Source organism: Scyliorhinus canicula, chromosome 11 (genome assembly GCF_902713615.1).
Source record: "Scyliorhinus canicula chromosome 11, sScyCan1.1, whole genome shotgun sequence".
In the NCBI taxonomy this organism is placed as follows: domain Eukaryota; kingdom Metazoa; phylum Chordata; class Chondrichthyes; order Carcharhiniformes; family Scyliorhinidae; genus Scyliorhinus; species Scyliorhinus canicula.
This window is the reverse complement of record NC_052156.1, coordinates 17,341,295-17,368,389: the sequence shown is the minus strand read 5'-3', so window position 1 is coordinate 17,368,389 and position 27,095 is coordinate 17,341,295. Positions and strand designations below refer to the sequence as shown.

Here is a 27,095-nt window from a genome sequence, read left to right as displayed (position 1 = left end):
GAGGCAGCAATGCTAATCACTGCTCCATCGTGCCACCTTACGGCAATTACGTCTATGCATTAAGAACCTGAGGTTGTAATATCATAAAATCTTCAGGCCTTTTTCTTTTTGAGACTACCAATGCAAACAACTGACCACCTGGTACAAAGCTTTCAAGCAAGTAGACTTTTTTGCAGGTCATAAAGCTATCATTTCGAGAGAGTCCTGAAATTGACTCGGCGGTAGAATTCACCCAAGTTGTACTGAAGATAGGAAGATGACTTTTCTTCAGGCCCACCATGTATGTTTCCCAGCACAATGTATATTTTCCAGCACATAGCCACGTGAACTCTACCCTTTTTTTTAAAACAAGCTGCAAAAGTGTACTATTTTCTTTAGCTGTACTTTCCTTATGTGTGTCTATCTATGTGTGTTTGTGTGAGTGGATGCCATTGAGTTAGATTTTAGGTTGAGTACTTAAATAAACAACCACCTTTCTTTATTTAAGCCCGTGAAAAGCTTGCTGCTCGTTTTCATCTCAAAAGCTTACTATTTACGGACAGTTGGGAAGGGAACGAGGATTTTGGCTGTTCTCCCCTTCTCGTAACTTGAATTTGATTTATTGTCATGTTCACCTAGGTACATAATAATATAATACAATATAATAATCGCTTATTGTCACAAGTAGGCTTCAATGAAGTTACTGTGAAAAGCCCCTAGTCGCCACATTCCGGCGCCTGTTCGCGGAGGCCAGTACGGGAATTGAACCCGCGTTGCTGGCCTTGTTCTGCATTACAAGCCAGCTGTTTAGCCCACTGTGCTAAACCAGCCCCTACACATAGTGAAAAGTGTTATTCAGGGTGCAGTCAAGACAAAACTTAAGTTTGCGAAATTAGTCTTTCAGCCTTTCAGATGTGTCAGCTGGGGGAAACTATTATGAAGAGTGCTGTAATATTGACAAGTCGATAAAGTAGAATTTAATGTTTGAAATTTAACAAAGTTAAATCCTTGATGCTTATCGCTTTCTGAAACATGAAAGTAAACTTCTGGAAAGATGAAATAACCATGAAGCAGTAAACATACACAGCCAGTATGTAGAAGGAAAAGACAGATAGGTTGTAATGTTCTAAAGTGTGCCCTTGATCAAAACTGAACTTTCTGATTTCCTTGAGTTACTTGGGCCTTTAATGCTATTACGTTTCTACGGGTACTTGAAGTCACTGGAATAAGCGGAAATCTAATTTGTGACCTTATATTATAAAGAGATCCTGATGAAAGAGAATGCTTTTCTGGTGCATTGGCTCCCTGCTACCAGTATTACAGGATTCAAATCCAGAAAGTGATATGTTGCAAATTTTTCTCTCTGCTATTGGAGCCTTAAATGAATTAGTTTGAGCACCACAAGGATAGAGCGGGGTAGTGAGCCTCGGTCAGTGGGTTGGTGCAGACACGATGGGCGGAATGACCGCCTCCTGCACTGTGGGGATTCTATGGATTCTCAAAGTAGCTCCTGGACAGAGTGGGCCAAGCAAAAACCACCAATAATCTGGTCCAACTCGCATTGAAAGGTCAAACAGATAGCTGGTATGAAGTAAGAACATTGCACGATTGTAGGGAGCACTGATACCTTGGGATTGAAGCACATTGTTTAAAATAGCGGGAGGTTTATTCTTCAACTGGTTGTGCTGAATTTAAACTGAGATAGCTTGATGCTATTGTTGACTGGCATTATCCACCAAAGTAACATGTTAAGATGATCAAATGATGATCTTCATGGTAAAATTACGGTTATGAATTTGTTTTGTGGTGGGAGAAGAGGGAAAAACGTAATCCAGTATGAGATGGAGGCTGACAATAACTGCAATCTTCTAACATTTAATGTGTTCTTTCTTCAGGATGATGCACGCCAGCTGTTTGCATTATCTGGTACTGCTGAGGAGCAGGGCATCTTGCCTGATGATCTAGCAAATGTGATCAGAAGGCTGTGGGGCGACGCTGGAGTTCAGGGTTGTTTTGGTCGATCCAGGGAATACCAACTCAATGATTCCGCTGCTTAGTAAGTCTCAAAATATTTTCCTTTTCTCTTTGCTGCATTCGTTTGGATTTGGCTGCTTGGCTGAAAGAAATAAACAGCAGGTGGTATCTGATGCCACTAGACATTTGCTACATCTTTGATCAGATCTAAACCAAAATGTCCAATGTTGCTTTATTTTAACGATCTCTTGTTAATGTTGCATTGTCACCAACATAATGCTTCGTGGCAGCATTTGGGATGCATTTAATTTATCTCGTAGCCACATGTTTTTTCAATCTGTCTGATTGTTCTGTGCAATTCTTATAGTAAATAAACCTGTCATTTTGAAAATATATTCTACTATTTGTACTGGGAGGATAAATACAAGCACCAATCCAGATAGTGATCATTAACTGCAGTGCAATTAAAATGAATTTCCATTAAGGAGGAAATTATTAAATGTGTAGTTTTTGTGGAAATAGTTGGCGTGAAATCTGGCAAGGAAAATTGGATCTATACCCTTAGAAAATGGTGTCCAATAATACAGTATGTTCCAGATATTAACTGTTTCCAAACAGCAATAACAAGAATGAAAGCATGGCATACTTTATAGTATGACGTGGAGATGCCGGCGTTGGACTGGGGTGAGCACACCCTTATTTCACCTCCGTGGGGGATAAAAGACCGAAACCTCCCCAGTGATTTGATGAGCATTGAGTGTTGTATGCTCAAACAGACGTTTAAATGGATAGCCATGATGTGGTGTTCCACATGATTTCAGTGCTTGGGGTTATCTGATGATATTTAAGCTGGTGATGCATACTTTGTGTGTGTGTGTGTAAGATTTATATACAGAGGATGCTTTTGAGTGGTATTATGGATGAGGTATGTGTACTTAAATGTAATTTATCTCACTTTCTACAGTCAAGACTCTGTCCTCGGCAATTTGGTTAATTAAATTTTCAATTTTTAAAAACTGAGTTAATTCGTTCATTTTTAAATTGATGCCTCTGTGATTTCCAACTGTGCTCAGTGTGTCATAGTTCTGTGATTCTGGTGAAGATGTTGCTAATGCCCAGTTAAAGTATATTCTGGAAAAACTTGATGTTGTCTCCATACCTGGCTCGTAGGCTTCAACTAGAACTATTCCAGGCCAAACAGATGGACTGGCACCTGACGAGCAGCTGCTCACTAACTGAAAGGAACAGATTTTATAAGAAGTGTGTTGAGTAAGATATACCTTATAGGCCCAACCATATCACAATCAACAGGCTGGTTAGACTATCTTGAAGCACAGTCTTAACTCCATTTTTGCTTAATATATTCACTGAGTTTATTTATGCATACGGTGTTATTTGTACAGTAGCACTGTGGATTTTGCTGTCGATTGCAATCCATTACCCCAGTTATAAGTTGTGTGATGTACACCAGGCCCAGCTGTTACAGTTCCCACAAGTGAATAGCCATGTAGCACTCACTATTTGGCCTCAATTTTGAGTGAGTTACCAGATTTTACTCCAGCTGAACTTCTAATCGTAAAGAGGGGACAAAATCTGGATAGGTTGAGGGGCCAGGGGTGTGGTTATGGAGGGATTTTGAATCAGATGCGCAATCTTCATTCAGACTGTTTCTCAAGAACAAAATGCTTTGATCAAGTAACATCTCTTCTTCAGCGATCACTCGAGCATGATTGTCCACCTAAGAAACTCCGTATTACTGGTCATGGATTCTGTGGGTCCTTACGTGGCTGACTAGCCCAATTGTAGAGCCGCATCTTCTTTTTATTAAGGAGAAATTTAACTTTGTCAATCCACCTACACTGCACATCTTTGAGTTGTGGGGGTAATATGGGGAGAATGTGCAAACTCCGTACAGACAGTGACCCGGGGCCGGAATCGTACCTGGGTCCTCAGCGGCGTGAGGCAGCAATACTAACCACTGCACCACCATGCTGCGCACAGAGCTGCATCTTCAATCACACACTTAGCAGGTGTTTCCAGGGGTTGGGGTGCGTCCTTGGACCCCGATTACTGATATTCCTTTCTCATGCTCCTTTTCCGGGCCTCCTCTTGCAGTCGGGAGGCTTCTAAGAATTGTGTAACTTCAAGAAGGTCTTATTTGAGCAAAGATGTACATAGATCCCTGAAAGTTGCCACCCAGGTTGATAGGGTTGTGAAGAAGGCCTATGGTGTGTTGGCCTTTATTGGTAGAGGGATTGAGTTCCGGAGCCATGAGGTCATGTTACAGTTGTACAAAACTCTAGTACGGCCGCATTTGGAGTATTGCGTACAGTTCTGGTCGCCTCATTATAGGAAGGACGTGGAAGCTTTGGAATGGGTGCAGAGGAGATTTACCAGGATGTTGCCTGGTATGGAGGGAAAATCTTATGAGGAAAGGCTGATGGACTTGAAGTTGTTTTCGTTAGAGAGAAGAAGGTTAAGAGGTGACTTAATAGAGACATACAAAATGATCAGAGGGTTAGATAGGGTGGACAGCGAGAGCCTTCTCCCGCGGATGGAGGTGGCTAGCACGAGGGGACATAGCCTTAAATTGAGGGGTAATAGATATAGGACAGAGGTCAGAGGTGGGTTTTTTACGCAAAGAGTGGTGAGGCCGTGGAATGCCCTACCTGCAACAGTAGTGAACTCGCCAACATTGAGGGCATTTAAAAGTTTATTGGATAAGCATATGGATGATAAGGGCATAGTGTAGGTTAGATGGCCTTTAGTTTTTTTTTTCCATGTCGGTGCAACATCGAGGGCCGAAGGGCCTGTACTGTGCTGTATCGTTCTATGTTCTATGTTCTATCTCCTCAATTATTGACATCTATGTTGCATTTCTTGAGGTAGGCAGTCAGGGGTCTTTGAAGTGCTTCCTTTGTCGTCCTCTTTTTCGGGAGCCTTCCGAGCGCTGGGCAAGAAAGATTTGCTTTGGCAGTCCGGACTCTGACATCCTAAGCACATGGCCAACCATGCAGAGTTGGGGCACCTGTCTAACAGTGGTAAATTGGTATTGTCGTGAAGAGCTACTTTAACCTGACACCAAGAGGAATAATTTGCATTATAAAAGTAGCAGTGTTCAAAATTAAAAGGGCTGTGAGATATTTGTTCGGACTCAATTGTACCATAGTTCTAAGACTCCGCAGAGGGTATGAGTCTTGGTCGATCACGGTAATTCACTAACTTTATTCCCATTGTACCAGAATAGGATTGTAATTCGTTTAACAAGCTATAATTAGGGAATCGTGAGCACAGACATTTTACTGCAATATGATGATAAATTGTGCTCACATTTGAACCGCTTCAAGTTGATCCATCACTCTTTGAGGTAGTGCAGTGATCTAATTGCAATGGAACAATAATATCTTGTAATAGTGATATGATTGTTTGATGATGCATTGACCATGAAATGGTAGAATTCCGTTTCTCTGACGATATTGCTGAATAGACATATTAATCAGGGGAGTTTTAACGTGCGCTTTGAGCGGGCCACCAGCATGTATTGGTCTTCCCGTGTTTTGGGTGCGGGTTGTCTTAACTTGAGACATGGCCTAAATATAACTTGTCCTGTTTGTGCCTTATATAGCTGTCTAAAGTATGCAATGTGCAGTATTATGCAAAAGATGTGTTTCCAATTTAAAATAATCTTCCACATCATGTAAAACATTCCTATCTGATGGCCAACTTCAAATTACTGCGCACATGTTTTCCTCCCAAGTTGGACAGGCCTAATATTTAAGGGTCAGAAGCTGCTGGATTAACATGTCACCGATATTGGCAGATACTTTCTCCCTGTAATGAAGATGGGTGTCTCCTTTATTTCTCAAAGCTCACCAAGAACTGACCGTGCCAATACCAGGACAGTGTACAGAGGATTATAGTCTCTCTCTTTGTGCCTTTCCCATGCATCAATAACATAGCTAGGTTGGTGTCATAGAATATAGCATCTTGCAGAGGCAGGAGTTGACCTCCCAATAACAAATGTTCTTCCACAAATGTTTTTCTTTTCTAATGCTGCTTAATTCTTGCTGGAATAAAGCTCCACAAGGTTTCATCTTGCACAATATGAGAGTGCGCTTTCCCAGTGAGTGGTAACAGACTGATTCTAAAGCCAAGTACTATTCTTAACATCCACACATGCAGGGAAGCCGAGCTTTCTCCTTCCTCTGTTGCTGTGCTAACTGAGATTAGCTTACTCAGCATACCGCAGCAGAGACCTAACTTGGGACAGCAAATAATGTATCAAAGTTTGCTGGTGGTACCAAGCTTGGTGGGAAGGTATGTGGGGAGGCTGCAAAGACATTTGGAGACATATAATAAGTGGGCAGCAATATGGCAGATGGAGTATAATATAGAAAAGTTATTAACTTTAGTCATAAGTATAAAAAAATTATTTTTTAAAGATGAGAAAACTTTAGGTGTTGTTCAAAGAGACTTCAATGTGCATGTACATGTACAAAGGGATGCAGAAAATTAGCATGCTTCAAATTTATTCAAGGATGGAGCACCACAACCCTCCTGGGGTAGAGAATTTGGAAGCAAATATTTATTGCAAACCTTTATTATAAGTCTTGGTCTTGGTGAGACTGCATCCAGAGTTTTGCAATTTTGGTCTCCAGGTTAAAGAAAGGATTTACTTGAATTGGAGCAGTACAGCGAATTTCTTTTGCAATGTACTTGTGGGATGCAGGCTTCGCTGGTTGGCCAGCATTTATTGCCCATCCCCGATTTCCCTTGAAGTTGGTGGTGCACTGCCTTTGTGGATCCTGGGATGAGAGGGTTGTTCTATGATGAGAGTCTGAGTAAATTGGGCTTGTATTCTCTGGAGTTTAGAAGAAAGAGAGGCGAAACCTACAAGATTTTGAAGGGGCTTAATCGATTTAGTGATTAGTTGTGCCCATCAGGGAATCTAAAACATGGGCATAGCCTCAGGATAGGGCGCCAATAATGTAGGACTGAGGCGAGGAGAAATTAGTTCAGAGGGTTGTGAGCCATTGCAATTCTCTACCCCAGGAGGGTTGTGGTGCTCCATCCTTGAATACATTTGAAGCTGGGATAGACGGATCTTTCTGTCTCACAGGGAAGCAAGGGATATAGGAAGTAGGTAGGAAAATGGAGTTGAAATCCAAAGTCAGCTATAATTGTATTGAATGGCGGAGCAGGCTTGATGGGCTATGTGGTCTGCTCCTCCTATTTCTTAACATCATATGTTCTTGTACCCTGATCTGGTCTGGCCCACATGTTACTCCAGATCCAGAGCAATGTGATTGATTTGTAAATGCCCTCTGAAATTGCCTAGCAAGCCTCTCTGTTTAAGGGCAATTAGGATGGGCAACAAATATGGCTTTGCCAGCGACATCCACATCCAATGAAAGAATTTAATGAACTTAGTCGATTGCATTTGCTCGGTGCCTCGGGAGGAAGCGGCTTTCCCATCTTCATGCTCTGTAGACCCATGGAATTGTGGGAGAAGCTCAGAGCATCACGTCTTTACCATGACCTTTTCCTTGTACATATGTAATGACCTGATTGTTAAATTAGCACAAAATTACTCTTGAGAGCCTATAATGGCTCAGATATGCAAAATATATAATATATTCTTGTGCTGCAATTCATTGTAAATTATTGATTTTAATTTGATGAACCATAATAAATAACGAAGCCTTCACTGATTTCTTAACCTGAGAAACCATGGGACCGTGGTTAGCACAGTTGCTTCACTGCTCCAGGGTCCCAGGTTCGATTCCCGGCTTGGGTCACTGTCTGTGTGGAGTCTGCACGTTCTCCCCGTGTGTGCGTGGGTTTCCTCCGGGTGCTCCGGTATCCTCCCACAGTCCACAGATGTGCAGGTTAGGTGGATTGGCCATTCGTGTTCAAAAAGATTAAATGGAGTTACGGGGATAAAGGGGATAAGGTGTAGACATGAGGCTTTAGTAGGGTGCTCTTTCCAAGGGCTGGTGCAGGCTCGATGGGCTGAATTGCCTCCTTCTGCACTGTAAATTCTATTCTATTATTAACTGCGTTAAAGACACAAGGTGAACACATGTCATTTGGAGAATTTAACTCCATGAACAATGATTTGAAAGTCCTTACTGCCAAGTGGTTTTCTGGTATATATTTGTTTACCATCACTTGAGATGACGCATTGTGCTTACATAAATGAAGTGGGTAGGCACTGATCCCATTAGATGCTTCCAGCTGACTAAATTCCTTTGTATCACTCATTTTTATCAAGTTCCAGTGGAGGGACTCTCTTTACTTTTACTGACATTATTTCAGGATCCTCAATTGGAATAATGGTGTCTCAATTACCTTGATTTTGTTTGTTGAAGTTCGATGTTTGTTGCTTTGCATCTTCTGAAATTAGAATTTAACATGCATGTTGTTTCAACGTTTTCTACATCAACCAAATTCAGTGAGTACTCAAATTAGGGGAAAGTTTTTCAAATCTTAGAGAACCCCTTTTGCTGATTAACCAAGCCATTGTTTAACCATTTCCCCCTTGTTTTGCTGTAATTGGCTGGAATGTACAAAGGAAGTATAGTGATGTCTATGTGTGCATGTACACAAGGGGTTAATGTGTAATCAGTAGCACCACATGATCACTAGAGGGCCGGACCAACAGGGGTATAAAAGGAAGCCACATTGGGTCTCTCTCTCTTGGGTGCACGGTGACCAAAGCAATAGCAGACTAATTTAGATGGCTCATGGGAGTTACGTATAGTTACCGTAGTTAAATCTTGTTAACCTTATCACTAGTATCAAAGTTAAACTAAAGAGCTCATGTAAATATTGTAGTTACTCAATAAACCTTTTGTTACTACTGGACGACTTCAGTTTATTCATCGAGATTCAGAATACCAGAATACCTCATTACTAACCAAGGATTGAGTAGCACATGTTACCTACCACACAGGTAACAAAACAGGAAGTAAAGTGCAGGAGATGGTTTTTGACCATTATTCAGTTCCAGTTTTATTATGGAGAACGCTTTATAACTGATGGTGATATGGTCAGAGTCTGGAGCTTGCTTTGTGGGAAAATTGAGGGACTCCAAGATCCACCACAGTGGTTTTCGCCACAGTATCACAAAATAATACAATAACACATCACCTTATTTAATTTTTTCCGCAGCATCTCGCATGAATTTTCAGAGGTTGTGACCACTTCTGCATTAATTGTTGAAGCTGTTTAACGTAGTGTTTAGTTACTCCCATGATTAACTTGTTGATGAGGCAGGAATGCGATAAATGGTTCAATAGTTGCTTCCAATTACAGCTGTAATAATGAGAAATTAGCTATGACAAGGATAGGAAATTACACTCCTTTGATCGGATTGTACAATGCTATAGCCAGCACTAGCCTATAATGGAGGTTAAAGGTCAAAGACTCTCTCTCTCTTACGTCCAAAACTGGAATAACCTGCAGTTATTCTCAAGAATCCTGACAGCAAAGGATTGGATATGGGAAAGTCGAGGTTCTCGAGCAGGGGTTCGCAGCCCCCTGAGGCCCTCGATAAAGATTTCAGGTGTCCACTGAACAATGTTACTTTGTCTGAAGAGCAAAGGTTACCGCCAGACTTTACAAAAAATTTAAAAATTAAACAATCAAGTTCTGAGCTCACGCCTTTTTCGACAAAAATAATATCCAGAAATAGATCAGATCTTCCCAGCGGAAATGATTTAGCAGTTTCTGGCCCATTGTTGACCATCCCCAGAATATTAAATCAGTTGTGGACAATGGAGCAGATATCATCGGTTATTTTATGTCTGCGTGACATTTCATTGAACTGAGCTGTGATGCAATTCCGCATCTTCAGAAATGTTGGCCCATCTGATGAGATCTACCATGCGGAATTAGTGCAGTCTTGTGACAGTAAAACTCAGTAGAAATTGGGGTTAAACTTCTCGGATGCAAAAAAGAATCTTTATTGCCTCTATTTGATTACAATTGGCAGAAACTTGAATCTATTCTCAATAAAGTCCGGCTAGCAAAAGGACTTAAAGAGAAGTAACTTATAAACAATTTAACTTTCAAAATAATACAGAAATAGTTTCTTGCTTACAGCAAAATCGCCTCCATTTACTTCAAGAGTTAGAGTGGAAAGTGAAAATATGAAAATAAGGATAGCAAATAGTTAGATCAAAGTATAGAATGATCCTGGATAAAGATGACCATACGGACCATCATGTTTAAGGAGAATCTTATCAGTAGACATCTATCTACACCTCTATATCATCCTAATTGGTTTGGGTTAGTATCAAATACATCTGATTCGATGGTCAACTGTCAATCCTTAATGTGCAACATAAGTTCTGAATGTTTCATGTTTAAATATTTGTGTATGTTATGGAATGCGATTCTGTGCTTTTATCAAGACTGATTTCTACTGTTTTTTTGCTGACTTTGCTTTAAATTTTGGACAATGGTGCCTTCATGTTGCTATGGTGCTTACTTGGCCTTGATTTGATTACTGGTACAGCTCATTTCTTAATGTCAAACTGTCTTTGAAAATATGTTTATTAGACCAATAGCTTTTTCATCTTGCTTAGTGAAAATGTTGTTTTTATCTCCAATTAGTTTATGCATGTGTCAGGCTTTTTGTGTCTCTGTTGAAGCTATGTGTTTGTCATGACCTGAGGTTGTGAGTGCTGAAATCCTCAATTTAAAATGGGTATTAAAACTGGGGCTTAATATTTACATTAAAATAGCCTTTTTACCTATCAGATCTATCAGGAAATAGTCGATTATTATCACCATTCTTTAACTTGGTCTACTTCTGCAACTTGAAAACCTACTCAATAGACTTGAAATTCCTCATAGATTTTCCTCCCATTGCTTTTAGAATTTACCCCATTATTCCCGAGATCTGGCCTGTTAAGGAGCATCTTAAACCACATTGGAGGCTGTTAAATAAGTTTAAAAACCCGTGGTGTTAAGGGTAAGATCCTGGCATGGATAGAGGATTGGCTGACTGGCAGAGAGTGGGGAAAAGGGTTATTTTTCAGGATGGCAGCCGGTGACTAGTGGTGTGCCTCAGGGGTCTGTGCTGGGACCACAACTTTTTACAATATACGTTAATGATTTGGAAGAAGGAACTGAAGGCACTGTTGCTAAGTTTACAGATGATACAAAGATCTGTAGAGGGACAGGTAGTATTGAGGAAGCAAGAGGGCTGCAGAAAGATTTGGAAGTTTAGGAAATCAGAAGCACAAAGGGACTTGGGAGTCCTTGTTCACGATTCTCTTAAGGTTAATGTCAGTCGGCTGTTAAGAAGGCAAATACAATGTTGGCATTCATGTCAAGGGGGCGAGAAAGAAGACCAGGGATGTACTTCTGAGGCTGTATAAGGCTCTGGTCAGACCCCATTTGGAGTATTGTGAGCAGTCTTGGGCCTCGTATCTAAGGAAGGATGTGCTAGCCTTGGAAAGGGTCCAGAGGAAGTTCACAAGAATGATCCCTGGAATGAAAAACTTGTTGTTTAAGGAATGGTTGAGGACTCTGGGTCTGTACTCGTTGGAGTTTAGAAGGATGAGGGGGGGATTGTATTGAAACTTACAGGATACTGCACGGCCTGGATAGAGCGGACGTGCAGAGGATGTTTCCAATTGCAGGAAAATCTAGAACCAGAGGACACCATCTCAGACTAAAGGGACAATCCTTTAAAACTGAGATGAGGCGGAATTTCTTCAGCCAGAGGGTGGTGAATCTGTGGAACTCTTTACCGCAGAAGGCTTTGGAGGCCAAATCACTGAATGTCTTTAAGACAGAGATAGATAGGTTCTTGATTAATAAGGAGATCGGGGGTTATGGGGAGAAGGCAGGAGAATGGGGGGGGGGGGGGGCATGATTGAATGGTGGAGCAGACTCTATGGGCTGAGTGGCCTTAATTCTGCTCCTATGTCTTATGGTCTTATCTCTGAAAATGAACTCCTTATAATGTGCCTCTTCGACCAAGCTTTTGTCGCTGGGTGTCACAATTTGTGAATGCCTCTGAAACTGCTTGAAACAGTTTTATAATATTAATGGTACTCCGATATGCATGACTACAGAAGAAGTGTGCTATTTAGGCTAGTAACTCATAAGAAAACTGCAATAAGATGGTATGAAATGACAGACATTTGTATATTTAGCACATTTCCAATAGAAATGTTTTAGTGTTAATTGTTCTACTTAAATTTTCCTGATTTTGAAGTTTCTTTGTTGTATTCAAACCATGTATGATGTTGTATCAGGCAATCAACAATAAACCAGCTATGTATTCTGAAATAAAATTTAAAAATCTGGACAAATGTGAGGTAATGCATTTTGGAAGGTCTAATGCAGGTAGGGAACATACAGTGAATGGTAGAATCCTCAAGAGTATTAAAAGTCAGAAATCTATGTGTACAGGTCCACAGGTCACTGAAAGGGGCAACACAGGTGGAGAAGATAGTCAAGAAGGCATACCCCTTGCTTGCCTTCATTGGCCGGGGCATTGAGTATAAGAATTGGCAAGTCATGTTGCAGCTGTATAGAACCTTAGTTAGGCCACACTTGGAGTATAGTGTTCAATTCTGGTTGCCACACTACCAGAAGGATGTGGAGGCTTTAGTGAGGGTGCAGAAGAGATTTACCAGGATGTTGTCTGGTATGGAGGGCATTAGCTATGAGGAGCGGTTAAATAAACTTGGTTTGTTCTCACTGGAACGACGGAGGTTGAGGGGCGGTCTGATGGAGGTCTAGAAAATTATGAGGAGCATAGACAGAGTGGAGAGTCAGAGGCTTTTCCCCAGGGTAGAGGGGTCAATTACTGGGGGGCATAGGTTTAAGGTGCGAGGAGCAAGGTTTAGAGGAGATGTACAAGGCAAGTTTTTTTTTACACCGAGTGTAGTGAGTGCCTGGAACTCGCTGCCGGCGGAGGTGGTGGAAGCAGGAACGATAGTGACATTTAAGGGGCATCTTGACAAATACATGAATAGGATGGGAATAGAGGGATACGGACCCAGGAAGTGTAGCAGATTTTAGTTTAGATGGGCAGCATGGTCGGCACAGACTTGGAGGGCCGAAGGGCCTGTTCCTGTGCTGTACTTTTCTGTGTTCTTTGTATAACCGCAAGTTGTTGTTGAATGAATTGGGCGGCGGCCCCATCGCTTGGAGGCATGAAGGGTTTTTGTTAGTGTCTGAGGAATCTGATTGGTTCAATCACCTGTCACTCAGTCATCAGGCTTGTACTGCGGGGGGGGGGGGGGGGGGGGGGGGGTCTACAAGCAATAGAGGGAAATCTTTCAGGAATTTCAAGTCTATTGAGGAGAAGATTTTATATTTGCCAAAGCAGATGGAGTTAAACGATGGGCTGATGTTTCTGAAGCTGTGGAATTGTGTTACAGCTCAGTTCGATGAAATGTCACTTAGTCACAAAAATAACCAATGGTATCTGTTCCATAATTCACAGATGATTTAATACTGCAGGGTAGTTCTACAATAATCACCTTTCTAAGCTTCTACCTCACTGTCTACAGAATTCTGGAAATGCCTGCAACCTCAGCAACATTTAACATAGAGAACCTCTGTTGCAGGCTGCCATAACCGTCTTTGGTGCCCTTGCTGACGATGTCCAAATCCTGCTGCACATGTTGTGTCTTGCTTCTCTAGTAATTTAGTAATGAGCCTCAGTGCAGCAGGCTGGCTGAATATTGATAAATCTCATGACCACGGATTGCAAATGACTCGCACGTTGAGTGGCAGGTTGGTGCACCTGGGGAAGAAAGCAAGAATCCGTTACAACACTGTATGCAATGTGTGCACTGCTTATGAAGACGTGCTCAGAGAGAAAATGCCGCCGTTTGCATGCCCATTTTACTTGTTGATGGTTAAATGAGATATGTCTTTTGTGTACAGCTTAAAGCAGTTACCATACTGGACGACATGAAGGAACATCTTCTCTTGACAGTGAAGTGGGAAGAAGGAATTTGGGAAAAAAATATTTACTGTACCTTCTGATCTCTGAGAGTGGGTGGGGTTGCACTCTGGAGGTACTCATCAGATGCGCTGAAGGATGCCCCTGGAAGTCCTCGTGCAAGGGCTTTGCCCGGTTAAGTTCAAACCTCCGATGGGATGCCCTGCACTGAGAACCGTCTAGTACTCTGATTTAAATCAGAGATATTGGATGGTTCTGAATATCTTCACAGATTAGTTACGGAGAGGGGCGGCACGGTGGTGCAGTGGTTAGCACAGCTGCCTCATGGCACCGAGGACCCGGGTTTGATCCCGACCTCGGGTCACTGTCCATGTGGAGCTAGTGCCATAAAAAGGGACTTTTCATCTGACTCTGCGACACGGAACTGGAAGGCTTCGGGCACCCACTGCACTGTACTCTTTTGAGGAGGCCCAAATCACCCAAGGGTGGGTGAGGAAGGTACAGCTCCTGACTAAGGTCAGTAAAAAGGAACGGAGTGGCGATCTGACTGTAATTCCCACTCCTCTGAGGGTATGACCTATTGTGCTTGCCATTAACTCGCATATGCAGCCTTATGAGGAATAGTGGACGTAATTCTCCGACCCCCCCCCCCCCTGCCGGCTGCGCGAATCTTTTTTTTTAAAATAATTTTTATTGAAATTTTTCGATACAAACATTTACCCCTACTACATTTTAAATTATAACACAACAAATCCCCCCTGGAAAATCCTCCCCACGCCCTCCCCCGCGCGCACCACCACCACCCACCCCCCCCCCCCCCCCCGCGCTACCAGTCTAGCAACCAAACCGTTTTTCCCTTTCTGCCGATGGCCTCGGGCAGTCATTGCCCGCGACCCCCCGCTGACGTGCTCCCTTCGTTGCTATCCCCCCCCCCCCTCCCTTCCCCCCCCCCCCCCCCCCCTTTCTCCCCGGGTTGCTGCTGTTTCGGCCTCCAGTTCCTATCTCTGATCCAGAAAGTCAAGGAAGGGCTGCCACCGCCGGAAGAACCCCTGTACCGACCCTCTCAGGGCGAATTTGATTCTTTCCAATTGGATGAAGCTTGCCATGTCGTTTAACCAGGTGTTAACACTTGGTGGCCTTGTGTCCCTCCACTGAATCAAGATCCTTCTCCGAGCTACCAAGGACGCAAAGGCCAATATTCCGGCCTCCCTTGCCTCCTGTACTCCTGGCTCCACCCCAACCCCAAAAATCGCTAGCCCCCACCCTGGTTTGACCCTGGTTCCCACCACTCTCGATACCGTCCCCCGCCACCCCCTCCCAGAACTCTTCCAGTGCCGGACACATCCAGAACATATGTACATGGTTCGCAGGGCTTCCCGAACACCTAACACACCTGTCCTCACCCCCGAAGAACCGACTCATCCTAGTCCCCGTCATATGGGCTCTGTGCAGCACCTTAAATTGGATGAGGCCCAACCTTGCGCACGACGACGACGAATTGACCCTCTCTAGGGCATCCGCCCATGTCCCATCTTCTATCTGCTCTCCCAGCTCCGCCTCCCACTTGTCTTTCAGCTCCTCTATCGGTACCTCCTCCACCTCCTGCATTATTTTGTAGATGTCCGAGACCTTCCCTTCTCCGACCCAGACCCCTGACAGCACCCTATCACTCACCCCTCTATCGGGAAGCAAGGGAAATCCTTCCACCTGTCGTCTGGCAAATGCCTTCACCTGCAGGTATCTAAACGTGTTCCCCGGGGGGAGCTCAAATTTCTCCTCCAGCTCTCCCAGGCTCGCAAACCTCCCCTCTATGAACATGTCCCTCAGTTGCCTGATGCCCGCCCTGTGCCAGCTCTGGAATCCCCCGCCAGTGTTCCCCGGGACAAATCTGTGGTTCCCTCTCAGTGGCGCCGCCATCAGACCCCCCACTTCCCCCCTGTGTCGCCTCCACTGCCCCCAGATTTTAAGGGTGGCCGCCACTACCGGACTCGTGGTATACCTTGTGGGGGGGAGCGGCCATGGTGCCGTTACTAGCGCCCCCAGGCTTGTATTGCCGCAGGACGCCCTCTCCATACGTTTCCAAGCTGCCCCCTCCCCCTCCATCACCCACTTGCGTACCATCGATGCGTTCGCCGCCCAGTAGTATCCGGAAAGATTGGGTAGCGCTAATCCTCCACTGTCCCTACTCCGTTCCAATAAAATCCTTCTCACTCTAGGGGTGCCATGTGCCCACACATAGCCCATAATGCTGCTAGTTACCTTCTTGAAGAAGGCCCTGGGGAGAAAGATGGGCAAGCACTGGAACAGAAACAAGAACCTCGGGAGGACCGTCATTTTGACTGACTGCACCCTCCCTGCTAGCGACAGCGGTACCATGTCCCACCTCTTGAACTCCTCCTCCATCTGCTCCACCAGCCTTGAAAAGTTCAGCTTGTGGAGGGTCCCCCAGTTCCTTGCCACCTGCACCCCCAAGTACCTGAAGCTCTTTACTGCTCTCTTAAAGGGGAGCCGCCCAATTCCCTCCCCCTGATCTCCCGGGTGTATCACAAAGACCTCACTTTTACCCATATTTAATTTATATCCCGAAAAGTCCCCAAACTCCGCTAGTATTTCCATTACCTCCGGCATTCACCCTTCCGGGTCCGCCACATATAACAACAAATCATCCGCATAGAGTGATACCCGATGTTCCTCCCCTCCCCTTGTCAGTCCTCTCCACCCCCCTGAACCCCTCAGTGCCATCGCCAACGGTTCGATCGCTAATGCAAATAGTAAGGGGGATAGGGGGCATCCCTGCCTGGTACCTCGATGGAGCCCAAAATACTCCGACCTCCTCCCGTTTGTAACCACACTCGCCATCGGGGCCGAATACAGCAGCTTCACCCACTTGATAAATCCCTCCCCAAACCCAAACCGTTCCAGCGTCTCCCACAAGTATTCCCACTCCACCCTATCGAATGCCTTCTCCGCATCCAGTGCTACCACTATCTCAGCCTCCCCCTCCACTGCTGGCATCATAATCACATTCAACAGTCTCCGGACATTTGTGTTAAGTTGTCGTCCCTTTACGAACCCCGTCTGGTCCTCATGGATTACCCCTGGCACACAATCCTCTATTCTGGTTGCCAGGACCTTTGCCAACAGTTTGGCATCTACATTCAAGAGGGAGATAGGCCTGTAGGACCCGCACTGTACAGGGTCTTTGTCCCGCTTCAGGATCAAGGAGATCAGGGCCTGTGACATTGTCGGGGGCAGAACCCCCCCCCCCTCGCGCCTCATTGAAGGCTCGCACCAGCACTGGACCCACCAAGTCCACATACTTCTTATAAAATTCCACCGGGAACCCATCCGGCCCCGGCGCCTTCCCCGCCTGCATCTGGCCTATCCCTTTAACTAGCTCCTGCAGCTCTATCGGCGCCCCCAGCCCCTCCACCCGTTCCTCCTGGACCTTTGGGAACCTCAATCTATCGAGGAAGTTCTCCATTCCCCCCCTCCTCCTGGGCGGCTCAGACCGGTACAATTCCCTGTAGAAATCCCTGAAGACCCCGTTCACCTCTTGCCCCTTCTGCACTACGTTCCCTCCCTTCTCTCTCACTCCCCCAATCTCTCTGGCTGCATCTCGCTTGCGCAGCTGGTGTGCTAGCATCCTGCTCGCCTTTTCCCCGTACTCATAGACCGCGCCCTGTGCCCTTCTCCATTGCGTCTCCGCCTTCCTAGTGGTCAGTAGGTCAAACTGGGCCTGTAAACTGCGCCGCTCCCTCAACAGCCCCTCCTCTGGTGTCTCCGCATATCTCCTGTCCACTTCTATAAGTTCCCCCACCAGTCTCTCTCTCTCCTGCCTCTCCTTCCTTTCTCTGTGTGCCCTTATGGAGATCAGCTCTCCTCTGATCACTGCTTTCAGGGCCTCCCAGACTACCCCCACCTTCACCTCGCCCGTGTCGTTCGTGCCCAGATATCCCTCAATGCCCTTCCGGACCCTTCCGCACACCTCATCGTCCGCCAGCAGCCCCACATCCAGGCGCCACAACGGGCGCTGGTCCCGTGCTTCCCCCAGTTCTACCTCTACCCAGTGTGGTGCATGGTCCGAAATCGCAATGGCCGAGTACTCCGTGTCCTGCACTCTCGAAATCAGCCCCCTGCTCAGTACAAAAAAGTCTATTCTGGAGTACACCCTGTGGACGTGGGAGAAAAAAGAATACTCCCTCGCCCTTGGCCTGCCAAATCTCCAAGGGTCTACCCCCCCCATCTGCTCCATGAACCCCCTTAGCACCTCTGCCGCTGCCGGCCTCCTATTCGTCCTGGAACTCGATCTGTCCAGCCCAGGGTCGAGCACTGCATTGAAGTCCCCCCCCATGATCAGGCCCCCTGCCTCCAGACCCGGAATGAGGCCCAACAGGCGCCTCATAAAACCCGCGTCATCCCAATTCGGGGCATACACATTCACCAGCACCACATTCTCTCCCTGCAGCCTACCCTTCACCATCACGTACCTACCCTCCTTATCTGCTACCACCTGCGCCGCCACGAACGACACCCTCTTTCCCACCAAAATCGCCACCCCCCGGTTCTTTGCGTCCAAGCCTGAGTGGAACACCTGTCCCACCCACCCCCTTCTCAGGCGTACCTGGTCTACTACTCTCAAGTGAGTCTCCTGCAACATTGCCACATCCGCCTGCAGTCCCTTTAGGTGTGAAAAAACCCTTGCTCTCTTGACCGGCCCATTCAGCCCCCTCACGTTCCAAGTAATCAACCGGGTCGCGGAGCGACCCGTCCCTTTCCCCTGTCTATTAGCCATGTCCTGTCCCCTGTTCGCCCCAGGTCGACCCTCCCCTTCTGACCCGTTCCCCATGGCGATGGCCCCCCCCCCCCTCTCTCCTCCCGTTCTTCCCTTCCCGTCCTCGGCCTTTCCAGCAGCAACCCGGTATCCCCCCCCTAACCCCCCTTTCCCCCCCCCCCCCCCTGGCTAGGACCCCTCCTAGCCGCAGTGTATCCACCATCGTACTCCCGAGAGTCAGCTGGTTTTCGCTGACCCGGCTGCCCCTGCCACACTCCGACTCCTCCCGATGTGGGGGGGAGGGGCCTCCCCCCCCCCCCTTGCCATCCCTCTCTGACCCCGCTTCAGCGCGGGAAAAGCCGCCATTGCTGGCCACACCCCACTCTTCTCTCCTCCCCCTTCCTCCGTCCCGCGCGCGGGAAACAGGGGAAAGCCCGCGCTTTCGCCCGGCCACACCCTACCCCGCCATCTTCAATTCCACCCCCGTCCCCATCCAAGCCCATAAAAAAGCCCCCCTAAAACGAGAGGAAGAAAAAAGAGAAAAAGAAAACACGCATAACCAACTTGCACCCCCCCCGTCCCGCATCCCCAACTTAACAATATAACAATATAAATAACAAATCTCAAATAAATACCTAAATACATAACTATGCCTGCATAACTAAATAACTACCCAATAATAACGTATTTAACCATCACCCTCCATCGAACAGAACAGAAACCATAACCCTTAAAGAACAGATCAAAAAACAGTAAAAAAGCCCCCCCTACAACAACAATAATCAAGGGAAGTTGGCAACGGGAAGAGACACACAAAAAGGAACAAAGAAACCCCCCATAACACAAGTTTCAAAGAAACCAAACGATCCATCAACTTTAACCAAGTTCCGACCTGGCCTAAGAAAGACATGGGCCACTTGATCAGTCAAGGGTACTCGGGCGGCCTCGACCTCCGGCGTTCCCAAGTTCTAGTTCAGGTCCAGCTTTTCCTCCCGAACAAAAGTCCATGCCTCCTCTGGGGTCTCAAAGTAATGGTGCTGGTCCTTGTAGGTGACCCACAAGCGCGCTGGCTGCAGCATTCCGAACTTGATCCTCTTTGCGTGCAGCACCGCCTTCGTCCGGTTAAACCGGGCCCGCCACTTTGCCACCTCCGCACTCCAGTCCTGATATATCCGCACCGTCGAATTCTCCCATTTGCTGCTTTTCTCCCTCTTGGCCCACCTCAGCACTTTCTCCCGATCACAGAAATGCTGGAATCGCACCAGCACCGCCCTCGGGGGCTCGTTCGCCCTAGGCCGCCTAGCCATGACCCGATATGCTTCTTCCAGCTCCAGGGGCGATGGACCGGCCCCCTCTCCCATCAGGGAGCTCAGCATCTCCGCTACATATTTCGGGAGATCAGGTCCCTCCAGGCCTTCTGCTAGGCCCAGGATCCTCAAGTTCTTCCGCCTCATTCGAGTGTCCAGCTCCTCAAAGCGGCTCTGCCATTTCAGGTGGAGTGCCTCGTGCACCTCCACCTTTCCCACGAGGACCGTGGCCTCCTCCTCCCTTGCAGTCATCTCCTGCTGCAGCTCTCTTATCGACGCCTCTTGGGTCGCCTGGGCCCCCATCAGCCTTGTGGTCGTCGCGTTCATAGACTCTAAGAGTTCCACTTTCAGCTCCGTAAAACACCGGAGGAGAGCGGCCTGCTGCTCCTCCGCCCATTTTCTCCAATCTTCTAGTGCGCCACCGGCCGCCATTTTGGTCCTCTTCCCCCGCTTTTTCCGGGGAGCTGCTGCCGCTTTTTTTGTCGCCCCACTCCGAGTACCGACCATAAAGTTGGTCTCACTCTCCTCAGGGAGCCTTCCCCCACCGGGATTCGTCTTTACAGTACCGTCGGGGCCCTCCAATCGGCCCTTAAACACCTTTGTCGCAGGAGCTGCCAAATGTGCGACTTAGCTGGTCATAGCCGCAACCGGAAGTCCGGCTGCGCGAATCTTGCCACGCCGCCCTGATGCTGAGACGGCGGAGAATCGGCACCACTGGGGCTGGCGTGGTCAGGGTGGCGCCAGTCGGGGTATGCGCTGATTCTCCGACCCAGGTGGCCGAGCGGCTATCACCAAAAAGTCGAGTCCCGCCGGCGCTGTTCAAATATCCTCTGAGCCGGCGGGACCTCAGCATTGAAGGGTTCAGGGACAGCCTGTGTCTGGGGGGGGGGGGGGGGGGGGGAGGAGACGACCCTGGGGTGGCCTGGCCTGCGATCGGGGCCCACCAATCGGCAGGCCGGCCTCTCTGTCGGGGGTCCTCCTTTCCTCCGCGCCGGCTCCTATAGCCCTCCGCCATTTGGTGTCGGGGCCGGCGCGGGGAAGAAGGCCACTGCGCACGCACTGGTTGGCATCGGCCCAATTCCGCATGCGCGGTTCACGCCGGGATCGGCAGCTGGAGCGGCGTGGGCCGCTTCAGCGCCGTGCCACCCCACTGTGGCCTGAGAATTGGGTGTCGGAACGGACGCCGGTTAAAACACTCCCGTTTTTACACCGGGGTTGGCACTTAGCTGCCCGATTTCCAGATTTCCTCTATCTTTCATCTGAAAATTGCAATCTGATTTTGCTCTTAAGTGGCTACGCCGTACTCCCACAATAGAGCAAATATTTTCTCCATACATCATGGTGAATCCCCTTATCATTATAATAATCACCTTAGTTAGATCACTCCTCAACTTTCCAAAGCATACATCAAGTTGGCTTAATCTACCCTCACAATGTAATTCTTTCAGCTCCGGCATAATTCTGGTGAATATCCATAGAATCCCAACAGTGCAGAAGAAGGCCATTTGGCCATCGAGGCTGCACTGACCCTCTGAAAGAACATCCCCACCTAGGCCCACTCACTTGCCCTATCCCTGTAGCTCAGTAACATCTTTGGATGACCTAAGGGGCAATTTAGCATGACCAATCCCCTAACCTGCACATCTTTGGACTGTGGGAGGAAACCGGAGCACCCAGAGGAAACCCACACAGACACTGGGAGAACATGTAAACTCCACAAAGACAGTCGCTCAAAGCCGAAATGGAACCTGTGCCCCTGGTGCTAGCCATCGTGTGCCCGATATGTGCCATACTTCCTCCAAGTCCAGTGTATCTTTGAGGTTCGGAGTCCAAAGCTGAGAAAAGGGTTTTGGAAGGAATCTTTTCGAGACCAGACACAATTGAAGCATCGCCTCTTCACTTTTATATTCCAATCCTCTTGAGCTAAAGGCCATCATTCCATTTGCCTTTTTGAACATGATTTAAATTCTATAACATGATAGACAGTTACATGCAAAAAGCTGGGACACACCTGACTTAATCTTCTAAATCAGTGATCTGCATGGTAGGAAAATGGTTAACACTGCTGCCTCACAGCATCAGGGATTCCGGTTCCATTCTGGCCCCGGGTTACTGTCCCTGTCGAGTTTGCACATTCTTCCCGTGTTTGTGTGGGTTTCCTCTGGGTGCTCCGATTTCCTCCTACAGTCCAAAGATGTGCAGGTTAAGTGGGTTGACCATGCTAAATTGCTTCTTGCCGTTCAAAAGGCTAGATGGAGTTATGGGGATAGGGTGGGGGTATGGGTCTAGATAGGGAAATGAGAAGGGGAGTTGGGAGGGGAGATCAATTGGGGAGTTTGGAGTGAGGCACTCGTAGGATAAACGGGACCTTCTCTTGTGCGAGGATGAGCCTGATGCAGTTTAAGGTGGTGCACAGGGTGCATATGACTCGGGCGAGAATGAGTGGGTTCTTTTAGGGGGTTGCAGATGAGTGTGAGAAGTGTGGGCGGGGGCCAGCGAATCATGCGCAAATGTTTTGGGGTTGCAAAAAATTGGGAAGGTTCTGGGCGGAAGTGTTTGCGGTCTTAGCCAGGATAGTGGAGGGGGGAGTGGACCCAGACCCTTTGGTGGCGATATTTGGAGTTTCAGAGAAGCCAGAGCTCATGGAGAGGAGGAAGGCCGATGTCATGGCCTTCGCCTCTCTGATTGCACGGTGACGATTTTGTTCTGGAGTGGTGGTCGGCATCGCCACCGGGGGGGTAGCGGCATGGTTGGGTGACCTGTACGACTTCCTGCGGTTAGAGAAGATAAAGTATATAGGGCAGCACGGTGGCCTAGTGGTTAGCACAACCGCCTCATGGCGCTGAGGTCCCAGGTTCTATCCCGGCTCTGGGTCACTGTCCGTGTGGAGTTTGCATATTCTCCCCGTGTCTGCGTGGGTTTCGCCCCCACAACCCAAAAATGTGCAGAGTAGGTGGATTGGCCACGCTAAATTGCCCCTTAATTGGAAAAAATTATTGGGTAATCTAAATTTATTTTAAAAAAAAGAGAAGATAAAGTATGAGTTAAGGGGCTCAGCAGGGAGGTTTGAGAAAAGTGGGGGGATGTTTGTGACCATGTTTGAGGAGCTGTTCGTCGAGGGGGGGGGGGGGGGGGGGGGGGGGGGGGGTGAAAAAGGAGAAAAATGTACAAAGTGTATAGCTGATTATTTGGAAGTATGTTTCCCGGGTGTTTATTTGCTGTAACCTATAACCTATTTTGATACAAGTTTGTAATAAAATGCGTTTTTTTTAAAAAAACACTGCTGCCTCACAGCACCAGGGATTCAGGTTCAATTCTGGCCCCGGGTTACTGTCCGTGTGGAGTTTGCACGTTGTTCCCGTGTTTGTGTGGGTTTCCTCTGGGTGCTCCGATTTCCTCCTACAGTCCAAAGATGTGCAGGTTAAGTGGGTTGACCATGCTAAATTGCCTCTTGGTGTCCAAAAGGTTAGATGGAGTTATAGGGATTGAGTGGGGGTATGGACCTCGGTAGACAAATGAGAAGGGGAGTTGGGAGGGGAGATCAATTGGGGATAATGGAGTGAGGCATTCCGTAGGATAAACGGGACCTCTTCTTGTGTAAGGATGAGCCTGTTACAGTTTAAGGTGGTGCACAGGGTGCATATGACTCGGGTGAGAACGAGTGGGTTCTTTTAGGGGGTTGCAGATGAGTGTGAGAAGTGTGGGCGGGGGCCAGCGAATCACGCGCATATGTTTTGGGGTTTTGAATAATTGGGAAGATACTGGGAGGGAGTGTTTGTGGTCTTAGCCAGGATAGTGTAGGAGAAGGTGAACCCGGACCCTTTGATGGCGATATTTGGGGTTTCAGAGAACTAGAGCTCATGGAGAGGAGGAAGACCGATGTTGTGGCCTCCGCCTCTCTGATTGCACGGTGCCGAATTCTACGAGAGTGGTGTCGACCTCGTCACTGGGGGTAACGGCTTGGTTGGGTGACCTGTACGACTTCCTGCGGTTAGAGAAGATAAAGTATGAGTTAAGTGGCTCCAGAGTTAGGTTTGGGAAAAGGTGGGGGATGTTTGAGGAGTTGTTCATCACCGGGGGGGGGGGGGGGGGGGGGGGGGGGAGGTTTGAAAAGGGGGGGGGAAATTTTACAGACTATAGTTAATTGCTGGGAGTTATGTTTCCCGGGGTGTATATGGGCTGTGACCTGTTTCGATACATGTCTGTAATAAAATATATTTATTTAAAAAAAACATTGACCTTGATTGTGACACCTTATTTCAGGGCTGTAATCACTGCTAGCTGTTTGTGGTTCCTATCTTCGGGCCACAGTCGTTACATGATCTGACTTCTACTTTTGACATTGTACCACCTTTTTCTAATGAAGTTTAACCTCGGGCTGTGCACACCTTTTGTATCTGCATTTTACCAAGGGACCCTCGTTGTGCCTCTGCTAGCTTTTTAAGAAAGATAAATGTATTATAAAATCATTATCTAATTTTTACATGTATGCAATAGATAAATGTATTTTCTTAACATTTAGCTGGTTTGAATAAGTAACTGCATCTGCCGAGCAATTACACAAGGGAATAAATAATTTTGTGACTTGAGTTAATAATTGGACGCTGAGTGGATAAAGTTAAATGAACAAACATAAAATTTTATCAGGAATGTTAACACTGCTTTAAATAACTTAATTGAAAATCCATCTCCTCACATAAATCTCAACAGTTCATAAAATAAATGACCCTTGCTCCAATAAATTAATACATTAATTTAGTTAAATAATCCTGTGCCTAAAAACTGAGGTAATAAATTGTGATTTGGGGTTCAAAAACAATAAATCGCTGGCAAAAATAATTTTGTTCTCGAGCAGGAAAAGTAAATAAATGGCTCGCCAAGCAAAATAAAATATTCCATTTTCAGTGAAATGAGAATCCTGTCACCGCTAATTGTTGAAATTAACTCTTGGCTGCTGATTCCATCCTTAATCAAATTTGAATTAATCCATCTAACCATTGTTATTGGGGAAGCTTCCCTCTGAGCATCTATTCCAGTTTCCCTTACTGGATTCCTTAGCCTGTTTCGGTTATTGTTTGGTTTGTTTTGTTTATTGTCACGTGTACTGAGGTACAGAGAAACGTATTTTTCTGCGAGCAGCTCAACAGATCATTAAGTACATGAAAATACAATAAAAGAAAATACATAATAGGTCAACACAAGGTACATAATATATCTACACAGCACCGGCATCGGGTGAAGCACACAGGGGTGTAGTGTTAATCAGGTCAGTCCATAGGAGGGTCGTTTAGGAGTCTGGCAACAGCGGGGAAGAAGCTGTTTTTGAGTCTGTTCGTGCGCGTTCTCAGACTTTTGTATCTCCTTTTGTTTCTCATCTTTGGAGCTTGATGACCTTGGTTACTGCTGCTGTGTATTGATTCCCTCCGAAAGGGAGCCGAAACATCAGGGGAAATCTCTTGATCAATTCGACCACGTAGATTGAAAGTTGTGATGTCACCCAAACAATGGGGAGAACTTGGCTGGTCTTGATCTGCAGAATTCTAAGAAATTTCAGGCCGAAAAGGCAAACTGGTCAAGGATGCATAGAATCATTACAATGCAGGAGGAGGCTGATGTGTTATCTGTGTTGGTCTAACTTCGACTGCAACTGGATGCAGTAAAACGAGAAACAGGCTTCCTGTCCAACACTTATTAAACGTGTTGATTGCTGTACATAATCTGCTGTGGGTTGACACTCTATTAACCTAACTGATAACCTCCTACTGGCTTGACCAGATTAGCTCTCTATCACATGGTGATGATGTTCATTGGCCTGTGCACTGCGACTATCTCCCTGGCCGCGTCCTGTGAGAGAGGGAGAGCCTTAATGCCCTGTGGGCTTTATAGTGCTGGCGTCCTGTCTGGTGATTGGTTGTTCTGTGTCGTTTGTGTTCATTGATTATCCTGTATGTCAATCACTGCCTGTCTGCATCTCATGATGTACATGAGTGGATATTATGACAGAGGCCATTCGGCCCATTGAGTCTGCACCGACCCTCTGAAAGAGCTCGCACAACGCTGCCCTGTCCCCATAACCCAGTAACCCCACCTAACCTTTTTGGACACTAGGGGGCAATTTAGTATGGTCAATTCACCTAACCTGCACATCTTTGGACTGTGCGAGGAAACCAGTGAATGTACAAACTCCACGCAGACTGTGACCCAAGGCTGGAATTAAACCCGGGTTCCTGGCACTGTGCTAACAGTGCTAACCATGATGCTGCCCATAGTCTAACGGATAGGACTGGGTGGCTTTTAAGGAGTTTTGCCTGATTTACCTTTAGGCCAAGCAGGAGGAATATTACTGAAAGCTTTTGTGCGACTCTTAAGTATTCTGAGTGCAGTCCATAATGCATATCTTTGGAAGGAAAACACTTCCTAAGCTAAAAGCCTTTTTTCTTAACTCCTATCCTTCATGGTTCTAATAAAAAGAAGAAACCAAACTGAAGTTTGCAAACTAGAACCAAAGGGACATCTGGGAACTGTCTCTGAATACATAGTCATCAATGCCAAGAAGCAAGGATCCTAATGACAAATGTTCTTACTTTAAGCAATCCGTTCAAAGATTTTTACCTAATTCATAGAATTAAATAAAATCTAGGATGTATTTTGGGGGATGAGGGAATTGTGTTGTGTTCAGAGGACTGGCTGCCTTGAACTGTTTCACAGATTTTTAATCTGCTCTAGAAATCCTACTCTTAGTCTCATTAGGGCAATTGTCGTAAGTGGTTCGAGGTGTTAATTAACTAAATGAAGATAAATTCACAGCAATTTGTGCATGAATCTGTTCTTGGCCAAATCGACTGCCTATTCAAACTGGATTGCCCTCATCACTCCTGTGTCCAGTCATTTATTTTTACTGTATTCTGGTCTCACGCACGTCTGTCTTTTATTGCTCCACTGTTGGTAAACTCTGCAATTCTCTTCCCAAAACTTCTTTCTCACGTGCGTGCGCTCTCCTTTTTATGGTGCCCCAGGAAATCACCTCTTTGACCAAACTTTTAGTCACGTGCCCTAATATCTCCCTCCTTGAAAGGGAGGGTAAGTGGTGAAAAATCATCCTGATACACTTCAATTTATGGAA

General features: G+C 46.5%; 1 protein-coding gene across 1 annotated transcript in view; it reads left to right on the top strand.

Annotated features, from left to right (window-relative positions):
• Window positions 1-27,095, top strand: part of gnai2a (guanine nucleotide binding protein (G protein), alpha inhibiting activity polypeptide 2a) — a 249,281-nt gene that overhangs the window by 107,991 nt on the left and 114,195 nt on the right. The window contains exon 4 of the mRNA XM_038812350.1: window positions 1,875-2,035. Within this exon, the coding sequence (XP_038668278.1) occupies window positions 1,875-2,035 (161 nt within the window). The remainder of the gene's footprint in view (window positions 1-1,874; window positions 2,036-27,095) is intronic.